General features: G+C 41.1%; 1 protein-coding gene and 1 long non-coding RNA gene across 8 annotated transcripts in view; one reads left to right on the plus strand and one right to left on the minus strand.

Moving 5' to 3' along the window:
- Nucleotides 1-18,266, plus strand: part of GARNL3 (GTPase activating Rap/RanGAP domain like 3) — a 254,850-nt gene that overhangs the window by 210,214 nt on the left and 26,370 nt on the right. For all 7 annotated transcript variants that reach the window (XR_013169397.1, XM_077145391.1, XM_077145397.1 and 4 more), the window contains one exon: nt 3,991-4,057. Coding sequence is in view for 6 of the 7 variants with exons in the window: in XM_077145391.1 (XP_077001506.1) it covers nt 3,991-4,057 (67 nt within the window). In the remaining variant the exon portion in view is untranslated. The remainder of the gene's footprint in view (nt 1-3,990; nt 4,058-18,266) is intronic.
- The window catches only part of LOC143670649 (uncharacterized), a 42,100-nt gene that overhangs the window by 6,618 nt on the left and 17,216 nt on the right, over nt 1-18,266 (minus strand). The window lies entirely within an intron of this gene.

Below are 18,266 nucleotides of genomic sequence, written 5' to 3' on the forward strand. Positions count from 1 at the left end.
AATTATACTTCTCCCTGCTCATTTTGTACAAGGCACCAGTGTTTATTGGGCTGACCTAGTATCCTGCCCCTATTCCTTCTCTCTTCTCTGCTAAGGCCAATGGTTCCCCATTTCAGGCTTCAACCCTACCTCAGAGTCTAAGACAATCCTAGCTCAAGAGAGGCAATGTTTAAGCAGCACTAAAGTCGCATTCTGGAACTCAACATCAAATTGGTTTGACCAGCAGGCCTGCCAGCTAGTAGCTGACCTACTGCCCAGTTCTAGCAGCCAGCATTGGCTCTGCTCCCAAAACACATGTCCTCTAAAAGGTACTGCAGACCTGGTAATTAGATCTGGGTCTCTGGCTTATTTCCTGTTCCCAAGACCCCATCATCATTATCTGCTCAGAACTCAGTGGTTCTTAATTAGGAGCTCACCCCAGAATAGCATGAAGAAGTCTGAACACTGAACTAACAGGGGCTACCTCTCTCAGCTGGGCTGAGGAATGCGGGGTACAGACTTACATTTTTTACAAGTCTGTGTTTTGAATTTTCACAACACCCACATTACTTTTATAATTTAAAAATGCTTATATAATAAGCCACATTTTAATAATCACATTTTATTTTTATAAAAATAAAAACCCAATGCCTACTCCAGACATACTATTCCAGAACCTCTAGGAGCAAAGTCTCAGAATATGTATTTTTTTAAAGGCTCCCCAGTTGATTCTGGTGTCCTCATCAGAGGCCTGCAGAACTGTTAAGAAACAGTTCTTAACAGAGACTGACTCCTGCCAGGCCCATATCCCAAGGAAAAGATAGGTATAAAATATCAAAACGTGTGTCTCTCTGTGCTAAGTATTAATAAAGGTCTGATCAAAATGCTATGGAGTGCCTAGGAAGGAAGTGATTAAATCCAAGGTATGGTTTTCTGTCCCTGAATCCTGGCCCTATGACTGGAGTCCACCATTGCCTGCCCTTCAGTCTACATCTCTGGATGTTGCCATACTCTGTCCACCTGTCAGTCCTGGAGCCGTTGGTAGATCTCCTTGATGACCACTCCTTCCCTCATGTCTGTTGCTTCTGCGCACATACATCTGGAAGGTAGTCCAAACTTCCTCTACTCCTGTCACCACCCCCTTCTCCCCTACCCATCCACCCACCCACCATCTACCCCCACTTCCCACATATACATGCAGGCCGAGCATCTGCTTCACAGGAAGACACCTACCTAGTTGTGCCTTTGCACAGCAGTTAACCCTCCCACAATTATAATAAATACAGGCACCATTGGATGATCACTAACTACCTGCCAGGTACTGTGCCAGAGCACTTTATAAGCATTATCCTATGGAATCTTAACAGCTAGCTGTGAGGGAAATGCTGTTCACTTCCCCCATTTTTGCAGAAAAGGAAACTGAAACTCAGAGAGGAGGAGTCACTTAAGATCCCACAACTAGTACGTGGCAGAGGCAGGACTTGAACCAAGGCTGACTCCAAAGATCACGCCCTTAAGCACAGCATGCTATTGCTCCCACAGCCACATCACAAAGTACAACAGGGATGGCCAGTTCTGGGCTACAAAGCTGGTACCACTTGGTCCCTCCCCTCAAGAAGTCTAGCAGAGCATATACATTCATATACATTAAAGCATGAAGCCTCCAGCTCAGCTAAGTGTAATAAAACTGAACAAGTGCTGGGGACACCTAAGGAGGAATCAATTTTAAACTGAAGTGTTGCTGCTGGGAAGGTTTCCCTGGAGGGGTACAGATAGGACTCAGTTTCTGTTAGTGTTGTCTCTGTATCTAAATAATGCTATCAAAGCTAGCATTGATCAAGTGTTTATCAAGTAACTATGCTAGGTGCTCACATAAATTACCTCTCTGAATCCTCAAGCCCCATAGGGGTAGATACTCCTACTATCTTTCATTTTGAGAATGAATAAAGTTGAGGTTCTGAGACATTAAACAACTGGCTCACTCAACTCTAAAGTGACAGACCTAGGACTTCATTTATTCATTCATTCATTCCACAGGTATTTATTCTGTTCCTACTATATGCCAGGCTCTGATCTAGATACTGAGCAGATAGCAATGAACTCCACAGAAAAGGCCTCTACTTTCATGATGCTTATATTCTAGTGAGAAGAAGAGCTACAATTAACAAATAAGTGAACATCAGATAACAATATATGCTGTGCAGATAATTAAAATAAAGGAGTAAAACAGACAGGAATGGGAAAGTTATTTGAGATTTGTTCCCCAAGTTCTTCTGATCCCATGGTCAACAGTCTTGATCACTGGGTCTCACTGTCTCTCACTCCCTCTAAAGCTCCCACAACTCTAGGTTATGCCATTTGTCCCAGTTACCTTGTTTTATGTACCTGTGTACTTTCTGATACTTTCTTAAAGGGTAGCACCTTGCCTTACTCATTTCCGTATCCTCAGTGGTACCTGGTAGAGTGCTAGGCAGTAATAGCTGCACAAATGTGCAATGAGAGAGGGACATGTATTCCCTTTGAGGGACCACCCAGACCCAAGCAAATCCCTGGCTGAGGGTGCCAGTGGGTATTTCATTGCATTTTGGCAAAATGTGAAGAGGATTGGCTAAGTGGAGGGCTTGTGAGCAGAACACAGTGCAGATCTGGGGTAGTATGGAAACTGGAAGGGGGCTGCCTCTTCGAGGCATTCCTGCCTTGGGTGATTGGGGCTTAACCTGGGGCAGCAGGAGAGGACACAAATGAAATCCAAGAAACATTGTGAAGAGGGTGCTTCTGGGCTTGGATAAGGGAGGGAAGGAACCCCTGAGATTTTGAGTTTAGTTCTGCTAACAAAAAGAAGAGATTTATAAGGGAAAGTAGTTGTCCCTTTACTCAGTGCTTATTGTACTGAGTGTTTATTGTCAAACCCTATATTAAAGTCTTTGCCTTGTTTCATTGAATTTTCATTTTACAAACCAGTGAAGTATTATAATTATGCTAGTTTTACAGATGAAGACCTGAGGCCAGAGGTTAAGCCATTTGTCACAAACCATAAGGGGGTGAATGGTATCACCAGTATTTTAACTCTGATCTGTTTTTTTTTTTTTTTTTTTTTTGCATTTGAGAAAATATAAGGACTTAGAAATATGGACTGGAGCTCTGAAGAAAACAGGTGCCTAAATATGTAAATTTAGAAATTTTGAGCACAGAGAATATTTGCTTATTATAAAGATGGGTATTTTTCTAAATGAGAGAAGAACTGAGAAATGGAAGAATAATCTGAATGGGGGGGGAAGGTAACCATGTATTAGAGGCTATAAAGAATTGGAGCAATGGCCAAAGGCCTTCAGTTCCAGGGAGAAGTTGTTCTTATTAAGCTTAGAGAGGGCAGTGTCCCTGGTGGTTCAGGAAGAGCAGTCAGACAATAAGATTTGAGAATACAAGTGGAGAAGTGAAAGGAGTAGGAGATGTTCAGAGGGTCAGAGTTTCAAAAAATCAAGAACGATTAAGAACATCATCAGGTCAGGTAGGAAAAGAACCAATGTCCCAGTTCAAATATTGGCTAAAGCACTTAACCAGTGGAGGGACTTAAATAAGTAACTTCACCTCTCTGAACCCCATTTTTGTTATCTGTAGAATGAAAATAATACCACCTATTTTCCAGGGTTGATCTGAGTGAAATGAATAACACACATGAACATGCTTTGTGAACTAGAGCACTCTGTATAAACGTAAGGCATATTAACAGAGGGAGTAGAGATGCTGGGAATAGAGTTTCTCAGAGGATTTGAAAAGATAGTGAGAAAGCCCCAGAAGAGAAATAAAAGTCATTTCTTTTCTGATATAACCTACAGTGTATTGTAGGTTGCCACCCGTGTGGCATTATGGGCACTGGTGAGGTAGAAATGACCCTACAGCACCTGAGCTTACAGAGGGCTAAAGGCCACTGCCAAGCGCTTACCATTTGAGAAGTCTTTTAATAGTGTCAGTGTCCAGCCTTCCCACTACCATTGCCCATTATCATTGCAGGTTAATTTTGTTGCAGCTATTGATGTGTACGAAGATGGAGAAGCTGGTCTGCTACTGTGTTACAACTGTAAGTTAAGGATATGTTTTTATCTTTATTTGCTCAAATGGTCTGTTCTTTTTCTGAACAATTCAAAGGGATTTACCCTTAGATTTTATCCAATACATCATTCCTGTGCCCTTAATTGTACTCTAAAAGGGAGCATCTGAAAAATGCATGCCTACCTAACACCCAACCTGTAACTCCCAATTGCTCTCCAGCCCTCTTAGTGGAATGCAATAAGATCTGCTGCCTATGGTGCTACTTCCATGATATGGTGGTAATGATGAAGGCTTCCATTTAAGGAGCTCTTACTGTGTGCCATGTGTTGTACTCAGTATACTATAATCATTGTCTTATTTAATTCTCATCATGGCCCTGAGCAGGTGCTGCTATCAGCAGGTGTTTAGACATGAGGCAACTGAGGCCTGGAGAGATGAACTACTCCTTTCAAGATCACGCAACTGGCAACAGCAAGCCAGGGTCTACATCTGGGGCTCTCTTAATCACAGCACCCAAAATTTAAACCATTGTTGCTATTCTACTTTTTGGTATTTCTCAGGTATTAACGAAATCAGCCTCAACTTGTCATATCCAGGCCTCGGTTGAGTTAGTTTACGTTAGGTAGCAGGGTGGGTACTGAGCAGACCAAAAGATATCGAATAGGGTCCTTAAAGGGTTTTTAACATTTTTAACATTTTAACATTAGTATTAACATACTGATATCATACTTCAATAAAAGCATTGTTTGTTTGTTTTAGAGCAAAAAAAGTCAAATATTTTCCTTAGTAAGGCTGTACAATCTGAAACAATAAAACTTATTTCTTCAGTCTGGAATTGTATAATTCAGAGTAGCAACCCATACCACATACATCAGATAGTTTGATTAATATTTGATTAATAAATATGGAAAGCTAATTATCAATGGAGCAATTTGCTTGAAAGACATTATCTTTCAAAATGTGAGATTTATGCAGAATAAGTAAGGAGGAGGTGGTTACAGGAGGGAACCACTTCATCAATAAATTGCTCTTTGGTAATATTTTATCCACAAATCTGCCTAATCTGTCCAAAAATAATGGGTTCTTAATAGCCCATTTGATGAGAAGGGCCCCCACACAAGGTGGCAGGCACAGGAAATTCTCCCCTCCATCCCAAAGTTTACAGGGGCAGAGGGAAGAATTGGCCAAATGTGTGAAGTCAGTTCTATAAGATGTTTCATCTCCTTAACATGGGGTCTTTTTACTTTACTGAAAAATCCATGAGAGAGCTTGTAACAGGATTGTTTTAAAAACTAATTATAGAATTTTACTTTTATTTTTATTTTTACTCTTTTAACTGCTTGAATGGGTGGAAGGGATTTTAGTTGAGAGAGAAGTTAAGAACGGAAAGATACAACTGGTTTTTAGAGAGAATTGGTCCCAAAACAAAAGTGAATGATGTTGATTCTATACCAGCGTTGATGTTATTGACTCGAACAAGCTACCTTAATCTTCAGTTCCAACAGGTAGGGTTGGGCCAGTGCCCTAAGCCAGGTGTGGTTTGATGGCCTCCTCATTTCACGGGAGTCCTTCCTCAGAAGTAACATTTCCCCCAACTTTAATCATTTCCTGGCTTCAGGCCCCAGTTTCATCTCATAATAGGATCATCTAGACCATCAGAAAGTAATCTCTGTATCTGTAGATCCCAGATGGGTTAAGACCTTGGAAATCCCACGGGTTCCCAAATCTGCCGCAGTCTTCACCAAACCATGTCGCTTCCTCCCATTTCATCGTATCAGGAATCTGACTTTAGTTTTTGTCTTCCTTTTTCTCCCAGTAGGTTGACATTACCTGGTGAACAACCCCAGGAGAACCAGGTGTCTTTTCCCAGTTTCCTCAGGTCAATTCTATGATTTTTCCCCATACACACAAGTGCTTACTGCATTTGACTTATTTCATGTTCTTGTCTTGGTCTCAGACACCTGTACGATAAACGCCCTTCCCAACAAGGTACTCTAGAATGATTTTGCTCCCCCTAAAATTTGAAGCTGATTATTAATTAAATCAGTTCCTTTTATTAAAATAAAATAAAAACTTTTCTAAACTCAGAGTTTTATATAGGAGAAGTTTTATTTCAGATATGTTAAAGATGATAATGTTTTAAAATAGAGATTATAGCTGCCAGTTCCATGTTATTTGAGAAAAAAAAAAGATAAACTTTAGTGCAGAGGACTATCAGTCAGTATACTGATACCCTTCTCATTTTCTTGTAATTAATCTCTACCTTAAATACCAGGATCATTACTTAACTGCTTAAAAAAAAGGAATGCAACAAGGCATGTGGACAGGCAGGCGGGCAGGTGGGCACGTGGGTAGGAGGGAGGGAGGAAAAAGAAAAGAAAACTAGACTGTGACCTCAGCATCCAGTAATCATTCACCTTTAATACAAATAATAAATCTCAGTGCTAAGGGTGAACTCTGTTTGCTGATAATGTTTTAAAAATAATCACACAAGGAAAACTGGGAAAACTCAAATGACTACCATTCTCTGTATAACTGTTTTTAACCTCAGTTAGTCTTGACTTGCAGATGACTTCCAATGAGAATACAAAACCTACATCATAAGACATTTTTTTTTTCACAGACAGGCAAGAATTGTGCCTGCTGAGCCACCATGGCCCACCCTATTTCATAAGACTTTTGTGAGGACTGATATTTAATTTCCATAGACTTTTCCTATGTGTAGAAAGGGGCTTTTCTTCAAATAAATGTATTTTTAAATTAGAACTATTGTGTGTCATGCTTGTTCACCACCAGCTGGATGGGGAAAAAAATGAAAAGTGAAGGTCATGAACTCTGAGATCATTCTTAAAACTTTGCTCCTTTACCCACATCCCCTCTTCCTCCAGTTTGTCCTTTTTAACAGAGCACCATCTATGAACAAGGCACACTTTAATTCATTGTCTCAACAGTGAAAGACACTGTGGGGGGCTACAGTGAGCTCACAGCTTAGGGGAGAGCCAGGCATGGAAACAGGCACATTGACTATGAATGTTCAAGAGATAGCGTTGCTTACTTTTCTATATCAAATTAAGTCTAATTCTGAGCCCCCATCCATCAAGTGCAGAGACCACCAAAATTAATTATTGGGAACTGTCTACTTCTCTGAGGTATTGTTAGAGTCCCTGGAACTTACTAAATTAGAAAATGTAGAGGAGAGACCTCTGAACTGCAGTCTGGGTCAAGTCCAGTTGCCTTCTCATCCACTCCCGGTGGCCTGTGTCTAAGGTGGTGTGGTAGTTAGATTCAGGTGTCAACTTGGCCAGTGAATGTGCCTGGTTCTGTTGCTGTGGTCATGACCCAATGGTACATGAAGCTCATCTGTCGCTGATTACATCTGCAGCCGGCTAGGAGGTGTGCCTACTGCAATGAATGATGTTTGACTTAATTGGCCGGATGCTTAAGAGAGCTCAGCATAGCACAGCGGAGCAGCTCTGCATACCTCATCTCAGCACTTGCAGCTCAGCCCAGGCCTTTGGAGATGCAGAAACAAATCACCCCGGGGAAAGTTGTTGGAACCCAGAGGCCTGGAGAGAAGCCAGCAGAGATCACCTTGTGCCTTCCCATGTCAGAAAGAACCTCAGTTGAAAGTAGGCTGCCTTTCCTCTGAAGAACTATATGTTTTTAATGAAATAAATCCCCTTTTATTAAAAGCCAATCCATCTCAGATGTGTTGCATTCTGGCAGCTAGCAAACTAGAATAGACTGGCAGCGCCACACCCTGAGACAGCCTGAGGCTAGTATCTGGCCTCCCTAAGCACATACACAAACATCCCCCACCCATCCCAGATGCTCTGTGCTCAGGAAGCCCAGGTCTCCTCCAGCTTCAATTTCCTCAAACCCACCAATAGTTTGCTATCCCCTGGTGGGAGCTGCATTGGGACTGGGGGATGGTGAGTTATGTGTAAAAGACCTGGACCTTGAGAAAATCCTTCCTGAGTAGGGGTGGAGGAGGAAGAGTCATTCATTCATTGAATAACTATTTACTGAGTACCTACTGTGCCCTGGGGATTCAGCAGTGAATAAAATAGATCAAATCCCTGCCCTCATGGAGTTTACATTTTAAGGGGGAAGATAGACAATAAGATAAATGAGAAAAATGTGTAGTACATTGAATGGTGATGGGAAATAAAGCAGGGAAGAGAAATGGGGGTTGGGCAAGAGTGGGGAATGCAGATTGTCATTTAGATCTGAGAGAAAAGGAAGGTCTCATGCAGAAGAAGAAAGCTGAGGAAAGATCTGAAGGAAGTGCAGGAGCAAGACATGCAGATGTCTGGGGAACAGGTATTCCAGGTGGAGACAACAGCAAGTGTAGAGACCTCAAGAAGGGAACATTTTGGTATGTTCAAATTGACCCCAATTTGACCAGTGTGACCACAACAGAGTGAAGGAGTGAGAGTGGCTGAAAATGAGATCAGAGAAAGGGACCAAGTTTACATCAGGCTTGATAGATGAAAGGCCTTTGGATTTAACTCTGGTATACAAATGGAGGATTTTAAGCAAAGGGGTGTCATAAACTAATCTGTTTAGAATCACTCTGGCTGCTGTGTGGAGAATAAACTGAAGGGACAAGGAGAACAGTTAGGAGGCTGCTGCACCAATTTGAGAGATGACAGGGGCTTGGACTAGAATGATAGCAGTGGAGGTGCTAAGAAATACATTCTCGATATATTTTAAAGATAAGAACCAAGATAATTTGTTGAATAATCAAATGTTGGGGTGTGAGAGAAAGGAAAAGAAAACTCCATGATTTTCACATAAACAGCTGAAAGAATGGAAAACACCATTTACTAAGAAAAAAAAGAACCTTTGGGAAGAGCAAGTTTGGGAGAAAAGATCGAGAGTTTCTTTTGGACCTGTCAGTGGAGATACCTAGTGATCAATTGAACATTAAAGTCTGGAGCTCGCGGGAAAGATCTGGCTGGAGATATTTATTGGGGAGTCATTAGAAAGTAAAGAGACTAACAAGTGTGTTGGGAGATAGTAAGAACCAGCATAGGAGACTGGAGGAGTGGCCAGAAAGTAGGAAAATCAGAAGGGTGGGGTCTTGAAATCCAGTGTTTAAGAAGGAGGGAGGGATCGGCTCTGTCCTATGCCTCAGATAGGTCAAATCTGAAAATTGATCCTTGGATTTAGCAAGCGGAGTTTATTAAGTGGTGGGAGTAAAAACTGATTGCATGGGTCAGGAGAGGATGGAGGAATAGAAATTAGAGGCAGGGAGTACAGACAACTTTATCAAAGCATTTTGCTTTATGGGGGTGGGCGGGGGGTGGGGGGAGGAAAGATGCAATAGTCAGAGGGGAAAGAGAGGTCAAGAGGATTTTGCTTTTTTAAAAGGTAGAATAAATAACGTGTTTGTAAAACTATCAGGGAAGACTCAATAGAAAGGGAAAACTGCTGGTGCAGGAATAAGGGGAGAATTTTAGAGCAATGTCTTGAGTATGTGAAAGAGGAAAGAAAGATTAGCCATCCTTAACCATGGTATAAGCAACAGGCCAGGAGACAGAGTGTAGACACAGAGGTGAGGGGTAGAGCAGCAGTGGAAGGTCATAGGCATCCTCTCCTGAGTGTTCATTTTCTCAAGGAGCAAGGTTATTAGCTTCACTGTGAGTATACTTTTTCCTTCCTTAATGAATCCGTTGTAGCATGACCAAAACAAAAATGTGAGTTCTTCTTTCTCAGAAGCTCTTAAACGTTATAAGACAGTAAGATAATAATTTGCAATCCATAGTGTTCACATCAGTTATCCTTAAGCTCCAGTAGAGCAGAACATTCGCAAAAGATTTGACAGGCCAGAGAAATCTTGTTCCTGTTGTTGTGCGAAAAGATGGACAAGACTTTAAGCCTCCTGGAATATTATATAGAAATAGAATAAACCACGCTGAGGCTCCAAAGTTTCAGGAAGTAGGTTTTATTTTCTATGGCCATGGGGCTCAGCCGAGTAGCCTCTGAAAGTCTGAGCTCCGAACAAAAGGCAACCTTTGCTTTTATAGACTATATTACATGCCAGAGATAAGGTAAGCTTAGTATGGTGACCAGCTATGTTAAAGGACAAACAATTGATCAGTTTAAGGAGCAAAGCAGGTTACAGAAGGAGATGAGCTGTTAGGGGAGGGTCCCCATCCCAGGTGTCTTATCTCACTTGCCTGCAGTTTTACCCATTCCTGAAGGTCGGGAGAGGAGGTTTGGGGATTTTCCACAGAGAAGACAGCTGAACCAGAAGCAGAAGGTGGGGAGCGGCCTGCCTGCTTTAAAGCCTGCTTGCTGCACTGTGGTTACAGATGGGCCATGGGCAGCTCTGGATTCCACAACGTTTCCCCTCTTAAAGAGCCGAGGATGGCCTCCAGTTCTGATGCAAGCAGTTAAAAAAAAAACTGCACTGCAAATGATTCCATTTGACAGAAGGTCATTGGGAGTTTGCTGCCCATAGGGAAAGGAACATGGAAACAGAGGCTGCCTGAAAAGTGAAGAAGAAAACAATGCATTCACTAAACCACAAGTGCCCAGGGAGTCAGGCCATGTCACTTTCATCTCTGGCACAGCACTGTCTGTAAACTTTGTTGAATTGTATCAAACTGTGCTCCGTGGTGAGCCACACTAATCCAAGGATTCTTTTCTTCCTCACCTTTCTGACTATTGCCCACTCCCTCAGAATTTTTCCTCATCTGGCTTCATCCCACCTCCCTCCCTTTGTTTTCTTCCAACCTGTCTGGCTGTTTCTTCTCAATGCTTTTCAGTGTCTCTTCCTCCAACCAATATTTAATGTCATTGTTCCAGAGAATTGTCTTTGTGTGTCTCATTTGGTATGCTCTTTCTCACTTATGGCTTTAACCACCTGCATGCTGCTCATGACTCCTAAGTCTCGCTCAGTCGAGATCTCTCTCCTAAACTCCACACCAGAGTATCCCAACTTCTCACTAAGTACCTCTACGTCACTAGTCCAAAGAAACCTCAAACTCACCCTGTCCAAACTGAGTTCAAGATTTTCCCCCAACAAAGATGTTCTCCTCCTTTTATACCTTCTGGCCTAGTGAAGAGCACTATGGTCCACCTTTCACTCAAGCCAGAAATCTGGTTGTGACCCTGGACTTATCCCTTCTTTCCAGTCACCAAACTGACTTCCCACATAGGTTAATCACAAACATCCCATCATCTTCATTACTTTTCTGCTCTTTTTTGGACCAACCACTCCTCATCTGTATCACTGCAATTACACTCTGCCTTCATCTTTTTCAACAACAAATGAACCAAAACATTACATATGATCATTCTGTAAGAATTTGAGAGTTTTGCCACGCAAAGGAGGACTCCAAGAGACGTTCTCTCATGCACCACGCAAGGGGTTTATTTACCACACATGCGTGGGGCTCACTGAACACACAGGAACAGAGAACCCCGAGCCTGGGTTTTGGGAAGCTTTTTGAGGGCCAGGATAAGGGGGTGGGGTTTGAGGGTTGAACATGAGTTACAGGTTCTGCTTTATGCAGGAAGTAGATAACGAACATTTTGCAAGAAGCAGATAACAAACATTTTTCGCGCATGAGTCATGGGAGCTGCTTCATGCAAGAAGCAGCTGTCTTGTGCAAAACTCCCTTACTCAACCTTCTCAGTTGCATTCTTAGAAACTTCCTCCGGCAGTTACAACCTTGCATAACCAAGGCAGCAGAAAACCTTGCATAACAAAGGCAGCAGATAACCACCCCTGGGAAGTCCCGGGTTGTTTTTCTTAGCCTGATGGGGCCCATAACTCTTTTCTTTACAATCCTTCTTTACATAAGAAAAGTTAGCTACTGTTAAGTTTTATAAAATCCTTTACAATTCCATTCTACATATATAATCAGTAATTCACAATATTATTACATAGTTGCATATGCATCAAGATCATTTCTTAGAACATTTGCATCAATTCAGAAAAAGAAATAAAAAGAAAACAGAAAAAAAAAACGAAAACAGAGAAAAAAAAATATTATACATACCATACCCTTTAACCCTCCCTTTCATTGATCACTAGCATTTCAAACTAAATTTATTTTAACATTTGTTTCCCCTAATACTTATTTTTATTCCATGTGTTCTACTCGTCTGTTGACAGGGTAGATAAAAGGAGCACCATACACAAGGTTTTCACATTGTGAAAGCTATATCATTATTCTATCATCATCAAGAAACATAGCTACTGGAACACAGCTCTACATTTTCAGGCAGTTCCCTCCAGCCTCTCCATTACATCTTGAATAACAAGATGATATCTACATAATGCATAAGAATAACCTCCAGGATAACCTCTCAACTCTGTTTGGAATCTCTCAGCCATTGACACTTTGTCTCATTTCCCTCTTCCTCCTTTTGGTCGAGAAGGTTTTCTCAATCCCTTGATGCTGGGTCTCAGTTCATTCTAGGGTTTTTCTCAATCCCTTGATGCTGAGTCTCAGCTCATTCTAAGATTTCTGTCCCACGTTGCCAGGAAAGTCCATACCCCTGGGAGTCATGTCCCATGTAGACAGGGGGAGGGTGACGAGTTTGCTTGTTGTGTTGGCTGGAGAGACTGCATCTGAGCAACAAAAGAGGGTCTCTTGGGGGTAACTTTTAGGCCTAAATTTTAAGTAGGCTTGACCTATCCTTTCTGGGGTTAAGTTTCATATGAATAAATCCCAAGATTGGGGCCTATAGCTTTGGTTATCCACGCTGCTTGTGAGAATATCAAAAATTCAACTTGGGGAAGTTGAATTTTCCCCTGTCCTCACCATTCCCCAAAGGGGACTTTGCAAACACTTTTCCACTCACTGATCAAATCACTCTGGGATTCATTAGAGCATCACTCTGGACAAACCAACAAAATCTCATGTCCTACTCAAGGTTCCATATACTTATGGTGTTCAATCAAGCTATGTATATAAGTTATATTAGGAAATGGACTAGTCAAAATATAAATTTTGTACCAAATAAACATTTTTTGCTTTAGTCTCACACATAAGGTGAAATTTTAAAATATTAATTACCATCTATTTTCAGCACCCTGCAGTAATGACATTCTTTTGTTCTTCCTCATGCAAAAACATTTTTAAAATTTGTACATTTAGTCACTATTATTATACACTCTAGGCATTCCTAGATTATACCACCTCAATCCTTATCTTCTATCTTTCTTTCTGATTTCATTTATGCCCCCAGCCCGCCTCCCTCTATCATTCTTACATTCAGCTTCTGTTCTAGTTTGCTAACTGCTGGAATGCAACACACCAGAGATGGATTGGCTTTTAATAAAAGGGGATTTATTTTGTTAGTTCTTCAAAGGAAAGGCAGCTAACTTTCCACTGAGGTTCTTTCTTACGTGGAAGGCACTGGATGGTCTCTGCTGGTCTTCTCTCCAGGTCCCTGGGTTCCAACAACTTTCCCCGGGGTGACTTCTTTCTGCATCTCCAAAGGCCTGGGCTGAGCTGCGAGTGCTGAGATGAGGAATGCCAAGCTGCTTAGGCTGTGCTACGTTGTGCTCTCTCATTTAAGCACCAGCCAATTAAGTCAAACATCACTCATTGCAGCAGATACACAAGGTTCTTGTGAAGTCGGCTTCCTAGCCGACTGCAGATGTAATTAGCAACAGATGAGGTTCACGTACCATTGGCTTATGTCCGCAGCAACAAAACTAGGTATGCTTACCTGGCCAAGATGACAACTGAATCTAACTAACACATGTCCACCCCTTGTCAACCTGGCAACTTCAAGCATCACCTTAAACAGGTGCAAAAAATTCTCTTCTTGCTGTGGACCTGTGAATCTCAAAACAAGTTATCTGATGCCAATATGCAAAGGAGGATAAACACAGGATCCATAGGGAGAAACTGGAAGGAAAACCTGCAGGCAAACACCATTGGATTTCAAAGTCTGAAAGTCATTTATCCTTTGGCTTTAGAAAGTGGCAATCCCACCCTTTCTGAGGGCCTATGCAGTGGCCCGCTTCTTTCCAAATCAACCTCTGGGAACATAGAGGAGACCATCTCTCGGCTCCACTCTCTGCAGGCATCAGGGCCACCCCTGGGCTCTCTGCCATTTCTGGGGCACATGCTCAACCCCTCCATGTGGTGGCAGCCAGGCTCTCCCAGTCCCCCAAGGAGCATGCTCTACCTTCTCCAACGCCTGAGGCTGCATAACTCTTCCACTCCAACAAGATGAGAGCCTCATCCTCACCCTTCAGGGTAAACTCACCCTCTCCATGTTTATGGGTGGGTCCACTCTCCTGGCCAAGGTTTCTTGGCTTCAGACCGAGCTTCCATGGTCCTCACTCTGCAAACTCCAATCTCTCCCTTTTGTGTCCTCCTTCATCAAGACTGGCAGTGGTTCCATTTACAACAACAGTCTCTTCAAACACTCCAGGACATCTTCATCAATCTCTTCACAGTTCCTCCAAAATCTTCCCCTTAGCCATCCAAAACACCATTCCAACAGATCTGGTATTTGCAAACTGCAGCAGCACCCCACTCCTGGTACCAAAATCTGTTCTAGTTTACTAGCTGCTGGAATGCAATATACCAGAAATGGAATGACTTTTAAAAGGGGAAATTTAATGAGTTGCTAACTTACAGTTCTAAGGTCGAGAAAATGTCCCAGTTAAAACAAGTCTATAGAAATGTCCAATCTGAGGCATCCAGGGAATGATACCTTGGTTCAAGAAGGCCAGTGAAGTTCAGGGTTTCTCTCTCAAGTGCGAAGGCACATGGCGAACACAGTCAGGGCTTCTCTCTCAGCTGGAAGGGCACATGGTGAATACAGCATCATCTGCTAGCTTCCTCTCCTGGCTTCTGGTTTCATGATGCTCCCCAGGAGGCATTTTCCTTCTTCATCTCCAAAGGTTGCTGGCTGGTGGACTCTCTGCTTTGTAGTGTTGCTCTCTCTGAATCTCTTTCACCAAAATGTTTCCTCTTTTATAGGACTCCAATAAACCAATCAAGACCGACCTAAATGGGTGGAGACATGTAGTCCCCTAATCCAGTTTAACAACCATTCTTGACTAAATCACATCATCCAGGGAGATGATCTGATCACAGTTTCAAACATACATGTTGAATAGAGACCATTCTACCCTTATGAAATGGGATTTTAACCAAAACATGACTTTTCTAGGGGGCATAGTTCCTTTTAATCCACAACAGCTTCATTCAGTGTTTTAACGTAATTGTATTACAGTTAGGTTGTATTGTGCTGTCCATTTCTGAGTTTTTATATTCAGGCCTGTTGCACAATCTGTATCCCTTCAGTTCCAATTACCTGGTACCTTTCCCTATTTCTATGTCCTGATGGTCTCTGTTACCAATGAAATATTCCAAGTTTATTCACTAATGTCAGTTCATATCAGTGAGACCATACAGTATTTGTCCTTTTGTTTTTGACTAATCTAACTCAGCATAATGTCCTCAAGGTCCATCCATGTTGTTACGTACTTCATAACTTTATTCTGTCTTACAGCTGCATAATATTCCATCGTATGTATATACCACAGTTTGTTTAGCCACTCGTCTGTTGATGGACATTTTGGCTGTTTCCATCTCTTTGCAATTGTAAATAATGCTGCTATAAACATTGGTGTGCAAATGTCCGTTTGTGTCCTTGCCCTTATGTCCTGTGAGTAGATACCTAGCAATGGTATTGCTGGGTCATATGGCAATTCTATATTCAGCTTTTTGAGGAACTGCCAAACTGCCTTCCACAACGGTTGCACCATTTGACATTCCTACAAACAGTGAATAAGTGTGCCTCCTTCTCCACATCCTCTCCAGCACTTGTCATTTTCTGTTTTGTTGATAATGTCCATTCTGGTGGGTATGAGATGATATCTCATTATGGTTTTGATTTGCATTTCTCTAATGGCCAGGGAAGTTGAGCATCTCTTCATGTGCCTTTTGGCCATTTGTATTTCCTCTTCTGAGAAGTGTCTGTTCAAGTCTTTTGCCCATTTTGTAATTGGATTGGCTGTGTTTTTTATTGTTGTTGTTGTTGTTGAGTTGAACAATCTCTTTATATAAATTCTGGACACTAGACCTTTGTCTGATATATCATTTCCAAATATTGTCTCCCATTGTGTAGGCTGTCCTTTTACTTTCTTGACGAAGTTCTTTGATGTGCAAAACTGTTTAATTTTGAGAAGTTCCCATTTATTTATTTATTTCTTCAGTGCTCTTACTTTGGGTGTAAGGTCTAGAAAACCACCTCCAATTATAAGATTTATAAGATATCTCCCTACATTTTCTTCTAAAAATTTTATGGTCTTAGACCTAATGTTTAGGTCTTTGATCCATTTTGAGTTAACTTTTGTATAGGATGTGAGATATGGATCCTCTTTCATTCTTTTGCATATGGATATCCAGTTCTTTAGGCACCATTTATTGGAGAGACTAATCTGTCCCAGGTGAGTTGGCTTGACTGCCTTATCAAAGATCAATAGTTCATAGATGAGAGTGTTCTATATCTGAACACTCTATTCAATTCCATTGGTCAATATATCTATCTTTCTGCCAGTTCCATGCTGTTTTGACCACTGTAGCTTCATAATATGCCTTAAAGTCAGGTAGTCTGAGACCTCCGACTTCATTATTTTTTCCCAGGATACTTTTAGCTATTCGGGGCACCCTGCTCTTCCAGATAAATTTGGATATTGGTTTTTCTATTTCTGAAAACTAAGTTGTTGGGATTTTGATTGGTATTGCATTGAATCTTTAAATCAATTTAGGTAGAATTGACATCTTAACTATATTTAGTCTTCCAATTCATGAACACGTTATGCCCTTCTGTCTATCTAGGTCTTCTGTGATTTCTTTGGACAATTTCTTGTAGTTTTCTTTGTATAGGTCTTTTGTCTCTTTAGTTAAATTTATTCCTAAGTATTTTATTCTTTTGGTTGCAATTGTAAATGGAATTTGTTTCTTGATTTCCCCCTCAGATTGTTCATTACTAGTGTATAGAAACACTACAGATTTTTGAGTGTTGATCTTGTAACCTGCCACTTTGCTGTACTCATTTATTAGCTCTAGTAGTTTTGCTGTGGATTTTTTTTGGGGGTTTTGATATATAGTATCATATCATCTGCAAACAGTCGGAGTTTTACTTCTTCCTTTCCGATTTTGATGCCTTGTATTTCTTTTTCTTCTCTAATTGCTCTCACTAGAACTTCCAACACAGTGTTGAATAACAGTGGTGATAGTGGACATCCTTGTCTTGTTCCTGACCTTAGGGGGAATGTTTTCAGTTTTTCCCCATTGAGGATGATGTTAGTTGTCGATTTTTCATCTATTCCCTTTATCTTTTTAAGGAAGTTCCCTTCTATTCCTATCCTTTGAAGTGTTTTCAACAGAAAAGGATGTTGAATTTTGTCAGATGCCTTTTCTGCATCAATTGAGATGATCATGTGGTTTTTCTGCTTTGATTTGTTGATATGGTGTATTACATTAATTGATTTTCTTATGTTGAACCATCCTTGCATACCTGGGATGAATCCTACTTGGTCATGGTGTATAATTCTTTCAATGTGTTGCTGGATTCGATTTGCTAGAATTTTGCTGATGACTTTTGCATTTATATTCATTACAGAGATTGGTCTGTAGTTTTCTTTTCTTGTAATATCTTTGTCTGGCTTTGGTATGAGGGTGATGTTGGCTTCATAGAATGAATTGGGTAGCTTTTCCTCCTCTTCAGTTTTTTGGAAGAGTTTGAGCAGGATTGGTACTAATTCTTTCTGCAATGTTTGGTAGAATTCACATGTGAAGCCATTTGGTCCTGGACGTTTCTTTTTGGAGACCTTCTTACTGACTGGTTTCTTTACTTGTGATTGGTTTGTTGAGGCCATCTGTTTCTTCTCGAGTCAAAGTTGGTTGTTCATGCCTTTCTAGGAAGTTGTCCATTTCATCTGCATTGTCGTACTTATTACATAAAGTTGTTCATAGTATCCTGTTATTACCTCCTTTATTTCTGTGAGGTCAGTGGTTATGTCTCCTCTTCCATTTCTGGTCTTATTTATTTGCATCCTCTCTTCTTCTTTTTGTCAATCTTGCTAAGGGTCCATCAATTTTATTGATTTTCTCATAAAACCAGCTTCTGGTTTTATTGATTTTCTCAATTATTTTCATGTTCTCAATTTCATTTATTTCTGCTCTAATCTTTGCTATTTCTTTCCTTTTGCTTGCTTTGGGGTTAGTTTGCTGCTCTTTCTC

Source organism: Tamandua tetradactyla, chromosome 2 (assembly GCF_023851605.1).
Source record: "Tamandua tetradactyla isolate mTamTet1 chromosome 2, mTamTet1.pri, whole genome shotgun sequence".
Classification (NCBI taxonomy): domain Eukaryota; kingdom Metazoa; phylum Chordata; class Mammalia; order Pilosa; family Myrmecophagidae; genus Tamandua; species Tamandua tetradactyla.